The sequence below is a fragment of the Triturus cristatus genome, chromosome 1_2 (genome assembly GCF_964204655.1).
Source record: "Triturus cristatus chromosome 1_2, aTriCri1.1, whole genome shotgun sequence".
Lineage (NCBI taxonomy): Eukaryota > Metazoa > Chordata > Amphibia > Caudata > Salamandridae > Triturus > Triturus cristatus.
In genome coordinates, this window is record NC_140580.1 from 42136485 (window position 1) to 42154627 (window position 18143).

The 18143-nt window shown below is 42.0% G+C and overlaps 1 protein-coding gene across 1 annotated transcript in view; it reads right to left on the reverse strand.

Annotated features, from left to right (window-relative positions):
- LOC146866712 (fish-egg lectin-like) overlaps positions 1-18143 on the reverse strand; it is a 79575-nt gene that overhangs the window by 39499 nt on the left and 21933 nt on the right. The window contains exon 2 of the mRNA XM_085600649.1: positions 9229-9468. Coding sequence (XP_085456775.1) covers positions 9229-9468 — 240 coding nt within the window. The remainder of the gene's footprint in view (positions 1-9228; positions 9469-18143) is intronic.

Genomic DNA, 18143 nt, shown 5'->3' on the forward strand with positions numbered 1-18143 from the left:
GATGTGCTTTCTCATTGGATAATTGCTCAAGAGTACAGATCAAATGTATCACACGCTCTGACTGCTGGAAACTGCGATATATTTTATTGGATGTTGGTCGTCCAAGGAATAAACTGCAATTCTATTGCAAAAGTGATCTTATCTTCGTGTTCACTGGACAATATTTCCTGCTTCTTGTTTTAAAAAAAAATTGATTGGTTGTACGGGGAAATAAGTCCATTGGACATCATTTTACACTTGTTGTTGGGCTGTTGCTATTCCAACTCATTTACTTTAGCTTATTTTTTATCTGTGTGCTTGAAGGTTTTTTCCTCAATTTCTTTGGAGAGTGAAATATACATCATGCAGTTTGAGCGTTCTGTGAAAATTTTACAAAATAAGGGAGACCCTCCCCTTTCATGGGCAAGATGGAAGTTAAGATTTGTGACTTATATGAACGCAATCGAAAGGGAAAGTATGGGAGGATAGAGGAAAAAAAGCATTTTACTCAATTGTTTAGGGTGTGAGGGTTACAGTGGTTTGTATGCTTGAAGATGCTAAAATATTTTCAACATTAGTTTTAAGATCTGCCTAGCATCAGATTGAATTTACAGAAGACTCGAAACTTTTAACTGCATTTTTTTTACGCCGCATGGACTATTTCAATTCATAAGGATGCCATTTGGATTAGCTTCATTGGCTATGTTCCACATTTTGAACAACTTGTGAAATGTTTCCATGATGATATGTTGATATTTTCAAAGGATGAACTTTTGTAACATTTTAATTAAGTATGTAGAAGGCTTCAAAAACATGGCCTGACTCTCAAGAGCTCAATATGCAAATTGTTCCATAAATTCTGTGGATTATTTAGGCCATTATTTGTCTGGTAATGGAGTTGTGCCCATTAAATCTATTGTAGATGCTATCATCAATGCTTCTGCACCAGAAAATAGAGAACAACTCCTCTAATTCATTGGGATGTGTATTATAGTTAATTCATTAGGAATGTTTCCACCAAAATGAAACCTTTGGGGGAAATGACAAGGGAAATGTGGAATTTATTTGGTCTGAAAAACAGCAACTGGCATATCAGTGTTAAGAAAGATATTATGGAGGCACCTACATTGAAGCATTTATGTTTATGCAAAGAATGTATCATTACAAAAAATATATCATTACTGTGAACGCTAGCATGTATGGAGTTGGTTATGTTATCACAGAGGTGTGGTAAAGAAGAGTGGACCTTTGCATCCAGGACCTTAAAAGATACTCAGAGGAGGTATGCAGTGATTGAAAAAGAGTTGTTGGCATTCCTATGGGCTATTGAAAATGTCAGAAATTACATGCGGGGAAGTCTATCCACATTAAGGACGAATCACAAACCGCTGGTGAACATATTATCACCTGGTGGGGGTAGAACACCACTGCATGCATTTACAGATTAACTTCAAGACTACAAGAGTATTATTTTAAAGCAGAATTATTTCCTGGGAAGTGCAATGCGACGGCTGATTGGTAAGAAGGCTACCTTGCTGGTTGGAGGATATGAATGTAAGTTTGAGGGAAGTGGACATGATTGCTACTGTGAAAGATGTCATTGCTGTGACTTTTTTATGCCATCATAGAGGAAAGGAAAAGTGAGCATAGAGTGAAACAAGGGATACGTTATGGCAACAGGTAAGGAACTATGGGGCATATCAGCAACAACCGGCGATAATTATAGAGCTAGGATAATTATCGCAAGCTAGCGTGGATTTTTATCGCTGAGATAGCGTGCTATCAGCAACGCTTATCTCAAAAGCGATAAAAATCCTCACGCTAACTGCCTAACGTGAGATTATCGCTGGAAACCCAGCGATAATCTCACGCAATGTGGTGTTAGCTTGATGATAGGGACTCTCAAACTTAGTCATAATATCCACCTTCCATAGGATATCATGGATAAGTCAGTCCTGAAGCAGGCGTAAGGAAAGTAGCGATACCAGGGGTTATCGCTACTTTTCTTGCCGCTATGCTTCATAGCGTGGGGCTTGATGATATGAGAAATGTCGCTTAGCGACATTTCTCCTATCATGTCAGGTCAGGAACGCCCACTTTGCATCTCATTAGAGATGCTAAGCTGGGCGTTAGGAATTCCTACGCTAATGCAAGTTTTCACGCGTTAGCGTGAGCTTGCTAATTAGGCAATAAAATTATCGCCGCTTTTTGGCTGAAAACGGCCGCAAAAGCGGTGATAATTTTATCGCCTCGCCTTGCTGATATGCCCCTGTGTGTCATGGAATGTTGTCCTAAGGAGTTGATTTCTCTAGAGTGATTACCATTTTTGAAGGCTACAGGAGACTTGGATGTGGAAGGTGGATTATTATTCAAAGAAGGTAAGTGTGTTGCTCTAGTTGATATGCGAAAAGTAATTTTGTGTCTGGCTCATGAGGAGCACATTCATGTGTCGGCTATGAAGAGGCTTATCAGAACGTGTTTTTGGTGGCCAGGTATGGACAGGATGGCAGACTTGGTAGTAAAAAAAAAAAAAAAAAGGAAACCTGTTGCATGGCTGAAATTGCCTTGGATATTTTTGGTTCATTTTCTTCTTTACCTCAAAAAGCTAGTTTTGCTTGAGTGATGATAGATTATCACTCCAAGTCACCTGGAAGTAAAATATATTACGCAAAACACCACTCGAGTAGCAATTGAGATTTTTAAGGAGACTGTTGCTAGAGAAGGATGGCCTGATATTTTAATTACAGATGATGGAACTCATCTTAAGTCGAGAGAAATGGAAAGATTTCTCAAACAGTGTGGAATGCGGCAATGCACTACCACGTAACATGCACCTCACAGTAATGGATTAGTAGAGAGATTTAACCATGTTTTAAAGGACTATGTGGTAGAGGCACGTAAGAGTGATTGTTAATGGAGGAATGTGCTAAGGGAAAAATTGTGGATGTATCGCATTACACCTCATTTTGTTATGGAAGGGAGTCCATTCAAGTTACTTAAAGGAAGAGATCCCGTTTCCAAGTTGTGTCCATCTTGGTTCAGGAAAAGATGTGGTAATGGCAGACGTAGTATGATGTGGATAGTGTGAGCAGGAGAGTCAAAGAGAAGCAGAGGAAGACTAAAAAATGGTATGATGTCAAATGGAATGTTAAAGAACCAATGGGAGATTGGGTGAGGATTCTCAAACCTGGTATACAAAGGGGATCCCAAGAATGGGTAGGTGATGAAAGTCATTAGGGTTTACCAACAGCGTTGTTACACAAAATGGTAAAGTGTGGAACCTTAGAAGGGTTGTTAAATGCAAACATGTGGCAAATTTAGATAAAATGGAATGTGAGCAGAGTTGTGATGAAAGTGACAGATTTCTTGTAAAGGTTGACAAAATTGTACCAGAGGGAAACACTGTGAATGTTTCTGGTCATGAGGGCAATAAAGTGCACACTGGTGTTGAATCAACACAGCAGAGTGTTGGTGTAAATGAAGTTTAGAAAATAGGAAAAAGGATTTGAGCCTTTTTATCTATTGTTTAAATTGTTTTTAATTTTGCACTTGAGGTTTTATAGTACACCTTTCATATGTAAAATAGTACTTTTTCTATGTCTTGCTGTCAAACATGTCTATGCACTTCGAAAAAGGCTTTTTCCTAAATGCGTGAGTGCGTTAATCTTGGAAAAATAAAGACTTAGTTGAACTCGCTACCGGGAGTGCCCATTGTTCTTACGGTCAGCTGGCCGAAGTTTGGGCCATATCTATATTAAGTGCATATGCTCTTACCACGCATGTCTTTTAAAAAAAAAGTATTTTGTAGATAACTATAAAGCTGTTTTATATATATATTTTAAAATTAAAAGGCTTTATACTTACCTGCTAAATACTTTTTCATTGTAAAGGCATGCGTGATGAAGGCATGCGTTGTAAAGGCATGCGTAGTAAAGGCATGCGATGTAAAGACACGGTTGTTGTAATGACCGCATCGTTAAGGAATGTTTTGTAATGCCATGTGTGGTTCGCTTCATACAATTGTAACATTTTAGTAAGCAAAGTATCTTTAGTGAAGTGTGATTATCCATAGTGGGCGTATTGTCCCTACGTAAAATTTAGAGCGTCACATATGAATCCAAAAACATTTGATAAAAACAAAGACATGTTGGCATAAGGTGAGGGTTGCACAATATATAGTGAAAATAAAATACTCAAGAAAATATGTTGCAAAGAAGGTCACAGCATACGTGGATTGAGAGACGTGTGTCAGGGTTCAAGCCGTGCGCCTACCTAAAAACTACATTTCCCAGGTTCCCCGGGGTTTAAACTACCGTTCCCAGCAGCCTTTGCTGCGGGACCCGGATATAGGAAGGCAAGGCGGTGGTGAAGACGTTCGCGATTTTGGGAGCTTAATGGGAGCGGCTGCTCTCGTTTGTTTCGGAGCCTCTACGAGGCGACTTCGTCCAAAGATCGGGGCCGACTGAAGACAACAGACCAGGTATCGTTTTTCAGCCCGTCGGTCGACATTAGCGCTTGATGCAAGCAGCGTCAGGAAGCCAGTTAACTGTCAGGGGACCTGCCATAGAGGTCTGGCAGTGGACGGCAGCTCGTGAGAGCAGATTATTTGTCCGTGGCCCTCAGGAGGCATTTGAGTGGCGGATACAAGTGGCGGAGTGTTAGGGGAAGGCGTTCCTCTGCATTGCCGTCACGAATTACAGAATACCTTGGGGATTACAGGTGCCAAAGCGGACGGCGGTAGTTGATCACTACGCCCTACCGTGTTTGGAGGAATCCAAGTTTGGAGGGAGATTATTGTCATACAACCGGAGTATATGCTGTAATATACCCCGAGACCGTTCTTTTTTCGTTTGCTCATCAGGGATTGGTGAACCCGCAACAAGGGGTCTATGGTCCAAGCACATTATCCTGATTACATCCATTTTTGGGGTCCTGGTTTTCAGTTGGCAAGGGTATGTTAAGTAGAGCTCTACAGTATACTAGGGAGAAGGAGAGCGATATCCACGCTGCCAACTAACGGGGTTCTTTGTGTTCTACAGGGAGAGGGAGGATCAGGAGTGATTCGTTGAAGTGCAGACCTTACGATGAGTACCTTCAGGTGAACAGTCATTTACTTTAGCGAGACCTTATTGAGAGTAGAATGTGATCAAGGTACTAACCTGTGTGTCTTGTTTTTTCAGCATCCTTTCCCTGCTGACCCTTCCCTTTCCCTTCCTAAGGTTTTTTCCCCGGATAGGGGTTTTTTCCCCCGCCGTATCCTTCGAACACCCTGTGTCTTTATATACTCCAGGGTGTTCGGAAGGTCCGGAGGTGGAGCTTATTGATGCGTCTGGATTCCGCAGAACAAAAACCTGACAACGTGGGTATGTTAGTGATTCTTTTAACTCCAGAACATCCATGTCTGTGTTTGCTGGAAATGTTGTTGAGAAATCTGATGAAGTTCTTGTACTTCTTGAGGTGTTCACTTACAGACTTGGTCACGTCACAGATTTTGAACACAGAGTCATACTGTTCAATTTAATGTAAAACAAAAGAATTACTCAGAGAAATTTCATGTATATGAGGTTATCAAAAGGGTAATCTCGGTGAAGTGTGTTGGAACTATGGCTATAGACTAGACAAAAATCAGAAGGATCCGCTGAGCAAAAATATTTTTATGGATTTTGCCACCATTACACAACAGTCATGCAATATTTGCCGAGCTAAGTAGATCCAAGTATTTCATGTATAGTCCCTTAAAGTCAGCTTCTCCTAGATAATGTCATGGTATGACTGTAGGGAAAGTCCTATGGATCTCTTCAGGTTCCTGCTGATGTGCCTTTCCCAAAGCGGCCCTTTTTTTCCCTTGCAAGACCTGTCCATAATAGCACTTTAAGAATGCAAAGGTAGCCTCTGCCTTGCAGACCCCTGTTTCTACCTTTACTTGTAGCTGCAAGGATTCATAGAGCAAATCCTGCCTCATGATTCTTGCAGAGGCTGGATTTCTGTAAGCACTTACAACCAGACAGTCTGTGTGTGCCTGATCAATAACTGCCCAATAAAATATTTGGTCTGATATGTTTCCGTAAATATCCTCATGCAGTACGCCCTTCTCTACACTTTTAATATGGGAACTCCCTCTACTTAGGCAGCCCCAAATAAGTGACAAGATGACTTCAGGTAGTCCAGAATGCCACCGTGCGGGTTCTCCACAAAATTCCTAAGCACTAATCAGCTGCACCAGCGTTAGAAGCCTTGCACTGGTTACCAATTCATTGTGCCATTCATAAGAAAGGTTGGCAGTTAATTCAGCATCTGTAGACTCCTTATACTCTGAGAAGGGTCTCAAACTACTGCAGGTGCCAAGGATCAAGAGAGAAAGATGCGCAGGATGTTCCTTTGCATATCTGGCAATCAAGCTCTGGAACGCTTTTCCAGCATATATTAGACCTGACCAGTCAGAGCTTACCTCAGAAAGCCCTTTGAAAACCTTCCTATTGTTATATTCCATATAGGTACCATAATATAAGCCCAGGATACTTCATTACCCTTCACCTATACTGTTCCATACATTACACTTATAACGGTTTATAAAGACTGACCTTTTACCTAGATACAACCCTGCATTCAGAACGCGGGTTTTCCCTAGTTCGAAATCTCATACATTATGCATGAGGATTCTTGGAAGCACAGCAGGACTACCATCTCCTGTATAACATCTATGTATAAAGTTTATGCCCAACGTCATCCTTAGACCGACACAGTAATACAGCAAGGTAGGCCCCCTGGGGAGGCCTATGGGTATATATGCATCACATCTTGTTAAGATAGGGAGAGGAGACCAGGACTTCCCGGCAGACACACTGACCAGAGACGCTGAGGTTCCTGCACGCAGACACTCCAGCTCGCAGTGGTCTAACAGTCCCTCGCGGGGTGTGCAACTCAAGACCAGGACGGGGTCACACAGTCTCTCGCTTCAGGTAATGGGGTTGACTCTATCCTAGAGGGATTCTTGGCTTAAACACCTACACACATGCTAGGTACACTTAGGTACATCTAGTTAGGGAAACATCGAAGGAGTATGCATCTTTTTATTATCATGTATTTTATAGACGTATGTATTCATGATTACTGCAAGATGGTACAGCTATACCATCCATTTACTTTCATAGTACTGCTAATCATTTATATTTTTTACTGCCTAATGGTATTTGCAGCTCTAATATTTGACACCAGAATGACAACTGTTCAATAAATACTTATGCCCAGCCTGTTTATTCTGTGTACGTCACTAAGACAGACTAAATAAGCACGAGTGACTGAGCATAGAGTAGTATGGCTTTTCCAAGGTCCTGAGGGATCAGGGTTGTCATGTTCGATAGTTGCCAAGAACTACTCTCTCCTTGGTAAGAGGAGTTTCCAGTGGCACTGTGAGCTAGCTGATACAAAAGGCCAACATACCCGGTGGGGGTGTTCAGAATCAGTCCGACACCAATCCTACAGTGTATGCTGTCCGACCGCGTAGATCCTGTATAGGTTTTATAGGAACTACACAACACTATTCTAGTTTTTTTCAGGGCATGCAAGCGGTACTATTTGTTAATGCTTGTTACCAGCGCTGGGTAGGCCTGTTGGGTACCATGCGCTCTATAAATTTCGAATAATAGAATAGATTGCAGATTTTGTGCAGCGTTCTTTCTGCCGACAGACACTTCACCATTTTCACTGTAGCTCATAGTTAAATAGTGCTGTGGTTGTAGGTGGAGTAATGCCTGTAGGGGAGCAGGGCTATGGTGGGGGGCACTCCCCGCTAAAAAATATGACAGCAAGAGGCAATCACAGTGGGGCAAACACCAGTATTAAGTTCGTACTAGTGAGTGGAAGCAGTCAGCTGTCAGTCAGGAAGGCTTGGGGCCTTTCAGCCAGTGGGTTGGGGCTGCTCCTAGACTGGACACTTTAAGAAATTGAAGGGCTGAGTGCACTGACCCAATTAAACATTCAGGTGCAGACACCTGGTGGATTTCCTGGTGTCTCGCTAAGCCCCACGGGCCATGACTGGCAGTAGGAGGAGCCTGACTACTCCCTTTGAGGTAGCTGCAGTTTGAGTACAACCAGTGAGCAAGGGTGGGCAGAAGAGACTTTTGTAAGTACCCTCCCAAAGTCCTACTGGTAAGAGGAAGCACAAGTTATAGACCACCCCTTATGTGCCTCACTTGGGTGTTGCTAATGGAACCTGTGCCACCGTGACATCGATTCCATTATTTGCAGAAGGCATGCCCCCATTGTAAATGTGAGAAAGGCTCCTCTGGTACTCCGGAGTGCTTTGACAACATCAGAAAAATCTGGGTGTAAGGACCTCTTCCTTACAGCAAGAACGTTCAGTATGTTTCAATGCCAAGTACTCTGCCTGCAAAGAGCAGGTGTACCAGAAAAAGTAGGAACAGGGGGAGACTCCAGTGTTCATACGTGATCTGGTTGATTGGTGGTGCCTGCAGAAGAATCATTGGATCGTGCTTCAAGTGGGAACGTTTTTGTAGTTTCAATGTTTTTGAGAAGGTCAGGAGCAATGGAGACTGTGTAACGTACAGATTGGAGATCTTGTGCCACACTTGAAGGGGGGCTGAAGATAACAGAAAAAAAGCCTTTTAAAGTCACTGTGGCCAGGGAAGAGGCAAGACAGAACCCTGCTGGACCCAAAGGCTGGATGGGTCTACACTAATCTGACTCCAACCACTGCAGGGTGGTTCCACATGGCTAGTCTGTTTCATGTCAGTCTCTGCTAATCAATCAAGGCTAGTGATGGAGCGGGGTTCAGTAGAGTGCAGAGACTACTCACTCCAGACAAGACAGTAAGTGAGTGGTGCACGCATTGTCAGTCACTACTGTAGGGATATCAATCAGGGAAAGTAAAAGGGGTAGGTACCACTGCATATCTTAGTCCTGGGAAGGGGTTATAGAACAGAATTAAAATGTATTGTTGCTCAAACAAGGGGCTTGTATCAGGAACTACACACTGTGCTGGCCATATTCTCTTATTTCTGGTCAGTTCTCACAGCCTTCCATATTCTCACTCGAGAAGCACTTTGCATAAAAGCTTAGGACCTTACCGTTTTCTGCATAAAAGGTTGAGACCTTACCTTATCAGACTGTTCTGCTCCCCTTCGTGTAAGAAAGCGCGTCGAGGCTTTGCAGTTTATGGGGATTCGCGAGACAGCCACTCATCTTAATTTATGAATTCATTCAACAGCAGTAACCTTGTCTTACACCTACCATCAGTCTGGACCCAGTGTCCGCCCACTAGTTTGTAGATGTTGTTGTTTTTGTTCACGCCCCAGACTCCAGCAGCCCCCACTGTGACGTGCTTGAGAGCACCGGGGATCTGAGTCCAGCCGCTTCTGTAGAGGGTATAAATGTTGTCGTTTGCATTCACTCCGAACACCTGCCCGTTGCCGGCATCGATTTGTTTGAGAGCTCCGGGCACCTGCTGGCAGTTCAGTTGAACAGTCTGACCTAGAAGTGAGAGTTCAAGAGACAAAAGTTTTGGACCAGGTTAATGATGGTGATTTTATTGCAACATCTGTGTAAGTCATTTATTAATGTTCTTTTTTTGTGAAGGATCTTTGATTCAGTTTAATGTTCATGGAAATTTCAAGGATGACAACTCTAAGTACACCACTGCCAGTTTGCCCAGTGGTGTGACTCCATTGGCTCCAGGGAGAGGTGGTCCTATGTTTATGGTAACCTGCACTAGTTTGCAAGGAGGCCATTATGGTTTGGTCAGGAAAGCCAGTGTGGATAAAATAGGGTCTGCGCAGCAAGGAGTCAGTTTTGTAGTGTCTCTGGGTAGTGTCCATCTCTCTCTCTCTCTACCGCCTGATTAAACTGACGTGCACTAGTTTATTTTACACTTACACGCAGAGACGTCCCTTCCTCAGAAAGCACGTTGGCCGAGAAGAAATGTTGGCAACCTCGCTAACTGCTGCTGGTGGATAAAACATGGCATGGTCAGCAAAAAAAATGATGGGTTTAGGCTCAGATCTCTGTACTGGGGTGAATGAATGACATTGTTCTGCATTCTATCCATCAATTGTTCTTTTTCAATTGTCACCCCGAGTGGAACAGGTATGCCCAGATGTGGGTCCCGTGCTCTCCATGCCACTGGAGTCAAACTATCCTGGCTGATGAGGGCTGAAAGCCGGAAAACGGTCCTAAGATGCTTGTTTCCAGTCCACGGAGGACCTGGACAGGCAGCTCGGGCTGGACTGTTCCCATGAGGCACAGGGTCAAGACTGATTTGCATATGGCTGGGTCCAAACTGGAATGGCATGGTGAGCAAAAAAAACGATGGAGTTAGGCCCAGATCTCTGTACTGGGGTGAATGTATGACATTGTTCTGCATTCTGTCCATCAATTGATCTTTTTGCATTGGTGAATAAAACGAGGCAGCAGATGTAGTGCTACTGGAAGTTGGGCAACATCATATGTATGCTGCGCAAGGGGGGAAACCTGGTACACACCTGCGAGCGTAAGTATGGTGGATGCGTCTGGCTTAGGGCCAGACTATTGCATGCCTACCCAGTGAGATGTGCATGGGCAAGTTTAAGACCACCACCACAACCAGTGTGTGGGCGTGGACAGTCCTCAGCTCATTACATCAGGACAGTGACTTACCTCTGGACACAAACATTTCCACTCCTCCCCCAACTCACCTGAATCACCTTAACTCTGCCGCACAGGTGCCAAGTTGTTCGTAGGTGACAGGGGAGCTGTTGGAGCATTTTGGCAGAGGGTTGAGCGGGAGATGGAGGTGAAGGAAGGGGATTGGTGGGGTGTGAAAACAATTGCTCAGCTGATACGTAAAAAAAGCTTTTAAAAGCAACATAAATGTCATCACTGGAACCAAGTTTGAGGGACGCTGCTCTCTGCATAACCTGAAGACAGGTGCCCTGGGCATGTGTCCAGCTCGCCCTTGCTAGAGGGCAACCCCCTTGCACCTACTTTCTCCTAGTTATGTTTGACAATCTGTCTTTGGAAAAAAGAGGACCTCTAAGAGAATGAAGGGGACAGTGGTCATACTTAATCATACCTTCCTTGTTTCACATGTCCCCGCGTAACTAGTTAATCCAGTCCCTTTTTTATTTAGAATTCTGGGACTTGCAGTCTTATTTGTCCCAGTATAAACCCAGGACTACAAGTCCCACAATTCTAGGACAAAAAGGGAATTGGACTAACTAGTCAGGCTTGGAACTGCGAAACTTGGCAGTGAGACTGTATGCTTATTCTTGTTACTGTAAAATTTTCCAAATGCATCCTTCATTCAGAACAATTACGTTTTCCAAGCCATGCTCTTCCAGTTCGGACTTTTGCTTTGCATTATGGGACTAGTAGTCCTCTTTATACTATTATAAATTCAGGACTACAAGTCCCTGACCGTGAAGAAAAAACATGACTGGATGAGCTACTCACTCAAACTTGGGAGCTTTGCTGTTAATTACTTTTCAGTATAACCCGTAAATGTTGGATTTCTCCAGAAACGCCTAACAAGTGGTAATAATAGACCATTCTGACACTTAATTGGGAATGCGATAGCACAAATCCATCTGCAGCTCTTAATGGTGAAGGTTTTAAAGTTTTGTGGATAAACAATGGAGGGACCTGGATTTTGGGAAGCTTTCATTCATAACATGATGGTCTGATACAAAAACTACAAGACAACTGTTACAATAAATATCTCCTCTTCCTACTGCCCATTCACACATTGGTGTGGACAATTGTGTTTGTACTCACCTTTCTGAATTACATTAGCACCTATATTATATGCAGTTCGTCAAAACAAATTTACCAAAGGTAGGTATGTTTTAACGATGTGTAATCGAATTTGCAGTAGCAAACCATTGATCAGATACCTAAACCCAAGTTCTTGTGACACTTGTGCTACGCAGCCTCGGGGTAGGTGGGATCAATCGGTGACTTAAAGTTAGGATTAAAATGTGATACTACGGTAAATGTCTATGCTGCAAATAGAGATAAACAATAAAAAACATAAAACTACTAGTGGAGTGCAACATTTCATTCAAAGTCCTTGATGAAATCTGGAGAAAATATGGTCCTAAACTATAAGGTGTCCTTAACGTAAGCCCCCTGGATGAATCTAGAACACCCATTCTAGGCGGGATTTCTGGACCAACATCACATTTCCTAACAGAGGACTTTTAGATAAACCAGCATAGAGGCAAACTACTGTATGAGATCTTTGAATGTACACATATCCACATATACGTCTGTTGCCCTGTTCTTGTGTAGTAGCACACTCACACATCCCACTTCCAAAAAACAAGGACCAATGAACAATGTTTGATATTCTCCATGGACTGTGTTAAAAACTAAAGGCAATTTTGGAAGGATTTGGATAATGCTCTTTGTATAAAATAGTGTGTCATCATATACTTTGCAATGAGAAGTAATACAATCTGCTCTAAATTCCAATTCTAGAGTAGATACTGGAATAACAAAGCTGATTCTTAATACAGGGGGTCCTAAAATAGATAACCAGTCTAAAGACGTCACGTAGGAAACCAATGAAAGCCCAAATTTGAATGACTATAGGTCTCAAGTGCTTATTACAGCACTTTTGAAAAATGCATATGACTTAGAAGCATTAGACACTAGAGATGTGTCAAGAATGTGAACATGCAGACATTCAATATCTTGCTAATGATGAAGCTGTGTGCTGCATTCTAAATCACCAGTTCTCGACTATCTTACTGAAAAGCAAAAATAATTATTACACTAGCAGTGACCACTAAAAGAACTGAATGGCCATTATTTCTCAGCTTGTATTACTTTTACTATTTATCAAGGCTGTTCCTTTATATGTGTTTCCTTGCATATATTATCTTGCTATTTGATGTTTGTACTCAATGTTAATAAGACAAAACCTTTAGTAAGAGGATTTCAATACAAAATGCTGATTAGTTTTTTCAGGTCTCAATCGTAGTATATTTGTGCTCTTCTCCTTCAGGTTGAGCTTGTTTCCCATCATATTCTGATCTTCTAAGAAATCTCTCTCCAGTAGCGCCTGGAAGCATACAAGGGAACTGTGTCCCCCTTCCAGCCACATCATCCTGCACCTCACCCCATTCATTCTGCATGTGGTTCCCATCAGGACTTAGCGACATTTCACCCACTAACCCCCACTGGGGAGGGTTGGACAACTACCTGCATCTTGTGTCGGAAGAGACTCAGTTCCAGGGTGGGCCTCACACACAAGCTGTAGTTAGTTGTCTCCGGATGTAAGGTTGACTTCTGATTTCTCAAATTCCAGAACACTTCACCTGATGGTGCCAGGGAGGTCCATCTGGTGGATACCATCCACACTGGTTTGGAATCTTGGCTTCAAATGTACATACATCGTAAAAAGGTGTAGCCACGTATGCTTTTGTGATGAACATATGCACCTTAGGCCTAGCCTCAAAAGTTAATGGAAGTGCCCCTCAATGCTGGTACATGTGCCTCAGCACACAAGACTGGGTAAATCATGAAGGGACAACCCAGGGTTGGTGCTATATAGAAAGGCCCTCCTGGAACTGGGGAAGAGGGATGGGCTAAATCAGAGGGAATCAGAGGAAAGAGCATATACGGTGAACTCCCTGAAAGATTAGGCAGTAGGCCAGGGTAAAAAAGAACAGGGACAGCAAGAAGAATGGGAAAGGGAGGCTCTCAACGGCTAAGTCAGTATGAATCAAAAAGGAGGGAAAGCCAGAGCAAAAAAGTATGGGTCAACAAAGGGGTGGCGGGATATAGTAAGGCCCTCATGGAGTTAGGGGCATACGGCTAGGGGCAGTGAGAACGTGGTCAAAAGAATATTCAGTTCTGGCCGGGAGAGCAAAAAAGTATGGGTAAACAAAGGGGTGGCAAGATATAGTAAGGCCCTCATAGAGTTAGGGGCATACAGCTAGGGGCAGTGAGAAGGTGGACGAAAGTATATTTAGTGCTGGCCGGGATGTTGTCATGTTGGGATGCTGACCTGTGGTTGCCTCCTGAGACCCTGGCAGCCAAAAAATGCCAGGTCTTCAAAACTTCGCTCAAGAGAGTGATAGGGTAGGGGTCAGCAGGAACTAAATCAGAAAAAGAAGGCAATGGGAGAATAAATGGGAAGCCACTACATAGAATGGACCAAGGATAGTGTCTGGAAAGGTATGTGGAAGGGAGGAAGGAAGCACTTACAAAGTCCTTGTATTCTCCTTTAAACACTGGCTAATTTCAGCTGTATAGAAAACCTTAAGGGCTGGAACAACGACAGCATATGTGCTGGATACAGCCAGGATCCCAGGAAATATGGAGCAGTCGTCTGTGACACGCAGAAGGCATTGTCCTACGGGCACATGTCCTTAGTCAATGAATAACTCTTACCAAATGCCTAGTGCACCTTTGGCATTTTTAAGGGCTGTGGCGTCACGGGTCACTAAGACTCTTGCAAGCCTGTCACTTGCCTAAGATTTTTGCAACTATGTGGTCATGGAAAAAAACCCAGACCTTCTGTTGTAATTGAAGGTTCCTGGACAAAATACTGTGGTAACTCTCATGGACAAGTTCCAGAACCCGTTCTACCATTGTTTTAGGGATAACCAACCAAGATCCTCTTGTTGTTAAGCCATTTAAATGATGTGTAAGCTCACCTTGAAACATTCTGATTCCTTAATGCTACATGAGTGGTTCAACCACCAGATCACTCCATTGTTGCATGTGGATGAGCTCAGGGGCAATCTCTTGTGTGAAATCATTTACATCAGCCTTATGAGGTCAGCTACCAATATTGCCACAGACTGTCTTGCTGGATCAGCCAGCACAAACATTAATTCTTCTCTATTCAAGGACTCAGATGTGGTACTTGCAAGTAGAACACTCGATAAATCAGCCATTTTCTGGCAATGCAGAAATGGTAGCCCTAAAGTTACAAGCCCCATCGCTCTATGCAGACTGGTATTTTGGCTTTGGGCCTGACAAAGTTAGAGAGGAGGGTTTGATGGTCACTGAGGACAGTAAGTGCTTCACAAAATAAAAACAGATACAAATGGTTACAACCCTATACAACTGTTGGGTTTCTCTTAAGATTGTGACTAAATTGGTTCAGGTTTTTGTCACACTGTCACTGACAACTAATTCTGTCAACAATGCAGGATCGAAATATGCCATGTCATTGGCATCTGAAATGTATACTTGGATCTCATACCATGGATTTTGTTTTGTTCCTTTGTGAGGTCTCTCATTGGGGGTACAGATGAGCACAGATTTTCACATTTACTTGGGCTTACTAAAATGTCTCACCAAACAATAACTGTAGTGATGAAATGTCCATTAGTGCAAGTGAAAAAGTGCCAGCCTGTAGTCTTCCAGATTGGGCGCATGCCTTCTCATAAGGCAGTGCAGCTGTAGATATCAGTGCTGGTCTTGAAAATATGCATTTGGCCGAACTGAGCATGGCGTTAGCTTCAGCAAACACCAAACTCCATTATCATTGTCGCCTTGAGTATCTCCTTGGTCTTCCCAAATGTGAGAAGGTCATAGCTGAAATTCATGCACTTGGGAATGCCCTGTAGTAGTGTCCTCATTTCCTCTAAACAGATCTCACCTGCTGCCAAATCATCAAAATCGAGAGGTTTATCCATGAAAAGGCCCTTGCAAGAAGCAAAGGCCATGTGGTATTGTGATAACTTCTCCTGATCCAGCTGATGATAGCCCACTTTAAGGTCACTTTTTTAGCAGAAAACTTCATTATGCTGGTAACTCATGTCTTGAAATATTAGGTGCCAAATGTGGCAGTCTTTGAATGGCCATGAACGGTTGGTTGTCTCCCATCCATACAGCTTCGCATTTGACCACCTGACTGACCCATGATGAGGAAAGGACAAATTGGTGAACCCCAATAGGGGGGGGGGGGGGGGAAGAAGAGGTGGCAGGCTCAAAGATGACTTGTTACAGTAAACTCTCAATCTCTGCCTAAAAAAGGGAATTTTCTAAAAGTGTTGAGCCGCCGGTAGAATGGTTTCATCGATGTAAAGCTTAATCTATGTGTGTTTTTTAACTTGCAGGTGCCTTCAATTTAGGAAACCATTCCTCAATATATTGTTCAGCAGATGCTGTCACTCTTGCAATGAGGCTACAAAGTACTTGGATCAGGTCCATTTTTATAGCATAGCTTTATTGATTAAAGAGACACAAACATATTCTTTGAAAAGGAGTAGCGTTTGAGATCTAGGCATAGATTTACACATTAGAGGGCAGAAGTTACTAGTGTTGAGTTAACTTTTCAAACTTGATAGTCATGTTAAAGGTAACCCCAGTTTCTATGTATGTAAGTAGAATTTGTAGAACGCAAACATTCGAAAAGAAATGGAGCACCATAGAGCATTGGCACAGTTACAGGTAGAGTGATTGGAGTGGTAACTGGTTTCTCAGAGTATCATCTAAATATCAACTTGAAAAATATCATGTGACCATAATATTGAGATCAAAATATCATGACTACAAAAATATTCAGGAAAAAAGCATAGAAGATAAGTATATCAAGTTTATTGTTTTACAATAATAGCAACGTTTAAAATATTGTTTACTGTATCATTTGTACTATGTTTTATTGAATTATGTTTTCATTTCATTATATTTTTGTGAAACCAATTTGTAATTATTTTTTTTAATATACTATACTAAAGTATAGTTTAATGAGTTGTGTTATTGGGGCTCTGGGTTGGTAGTTTTTCTAATGATATATTCATGAGTTTTAATTGATTAATATGTTGATTATGTTAGTTATGTACATGTTTACATGTTTTCAATATGTTTTTATTGCATGATACATTTAGATTTGGGGCTATGGAGTTTATTGGAAGATCAGAAAGATAGTTTTATTTTTGAAGTGGATATCAATTATTGTTAATTGTTTACTATTTTGTATTTTCTTTTTTGTTATTATTGTTCTTTTAATTGTATATATATTTATTTATATTTTGGGGGTTTATTGGGTGGGTAGTCTTCAAATTAATCGTACATCAAACATTTCTACTAATTATATTAATTTATCAATTATTTTTCATTTTTTGATACATTAAATTCAAATTAATTCAAGCGTTAAATATGTAACATTTTCAAATTGTGCACTAAGTTTTTGGTTCTTCATTATTGTGACAATTTATTTTAGTTGTCTACGCTTTATGTGGCAGTGTTCATGAAAAAATGCAGTGTTTTTTAATTGAAAAGTAGGTCTTTTAGACAATTTTAAATAGCTACTTAACAGCTTTGATTAAGTGATCTAAACCTCTTCAGTTTATGCTGTTTCTCTGATGTCAGTAGGACTAGAGTTAAAAAAGTCAATGTGAGCCCCTCACCACAAACACATATCTGCACTTTCCATAATGTTTGTTAGACTGGAGTTAGATTGGTAAATCTAACCCCAACCCTACAATGTATGTAGTTTCCCTAGTTGCTTTTAGTGCATTATATTTAGGGCTCCCGGTTTTATGGTATTTATTTTTTTGCCATTTCCGTCTGTATTTATCCGTATTTATTTTTGGGGTATTTTTTCTGTATTTAGCCACATTTATTTTTGCCACACGCAAAAGACGACGCTACAGCTAGTGTTTTTCCACTTTTATGTAAATTGAAAACACGCAAAAATAAAATGCCTTTCTACACTTTATGTTGCAGGCATTGAGTAAACCGCTCCTCCGCACCAGGGCCTGGTGGCAGCAGGCACAATGGGCCGGTGTCCGCTTTCTCAAGGCCCCTGCTTTGTTCAGTGTTTATCAGAGCACCCGGGGAGCTTAGCTGCGATAAGCCCCAGGAGTTAAAAAGTTCTTGGGGCCAGCTCGCACTTCTTTTTGGAACTGCACGGGATGCTACAGCCCCTCCCCGACCGCGCACAGGCTGTGGACAGCCTATTGTCATTCTGACTGCAGATGATTATCCCATTTAGAATGACAATGGGCTGTCTGCCTTTAACGTAACATGCACTGTAAGTAAGTGTCTTTGAGGCGAGTGACTAGATTGTAGCACACCTCGGGCTTAACGTGCGCCCGAGGTGTGCTTCCTCACTGCTGATTAGCACATGCCAGAAGGCGACCTCATCCATGCACAGTTTTACTAGTATTTTTCCGTTTCTAAATATAAATACAGACAAAGGAAAAATA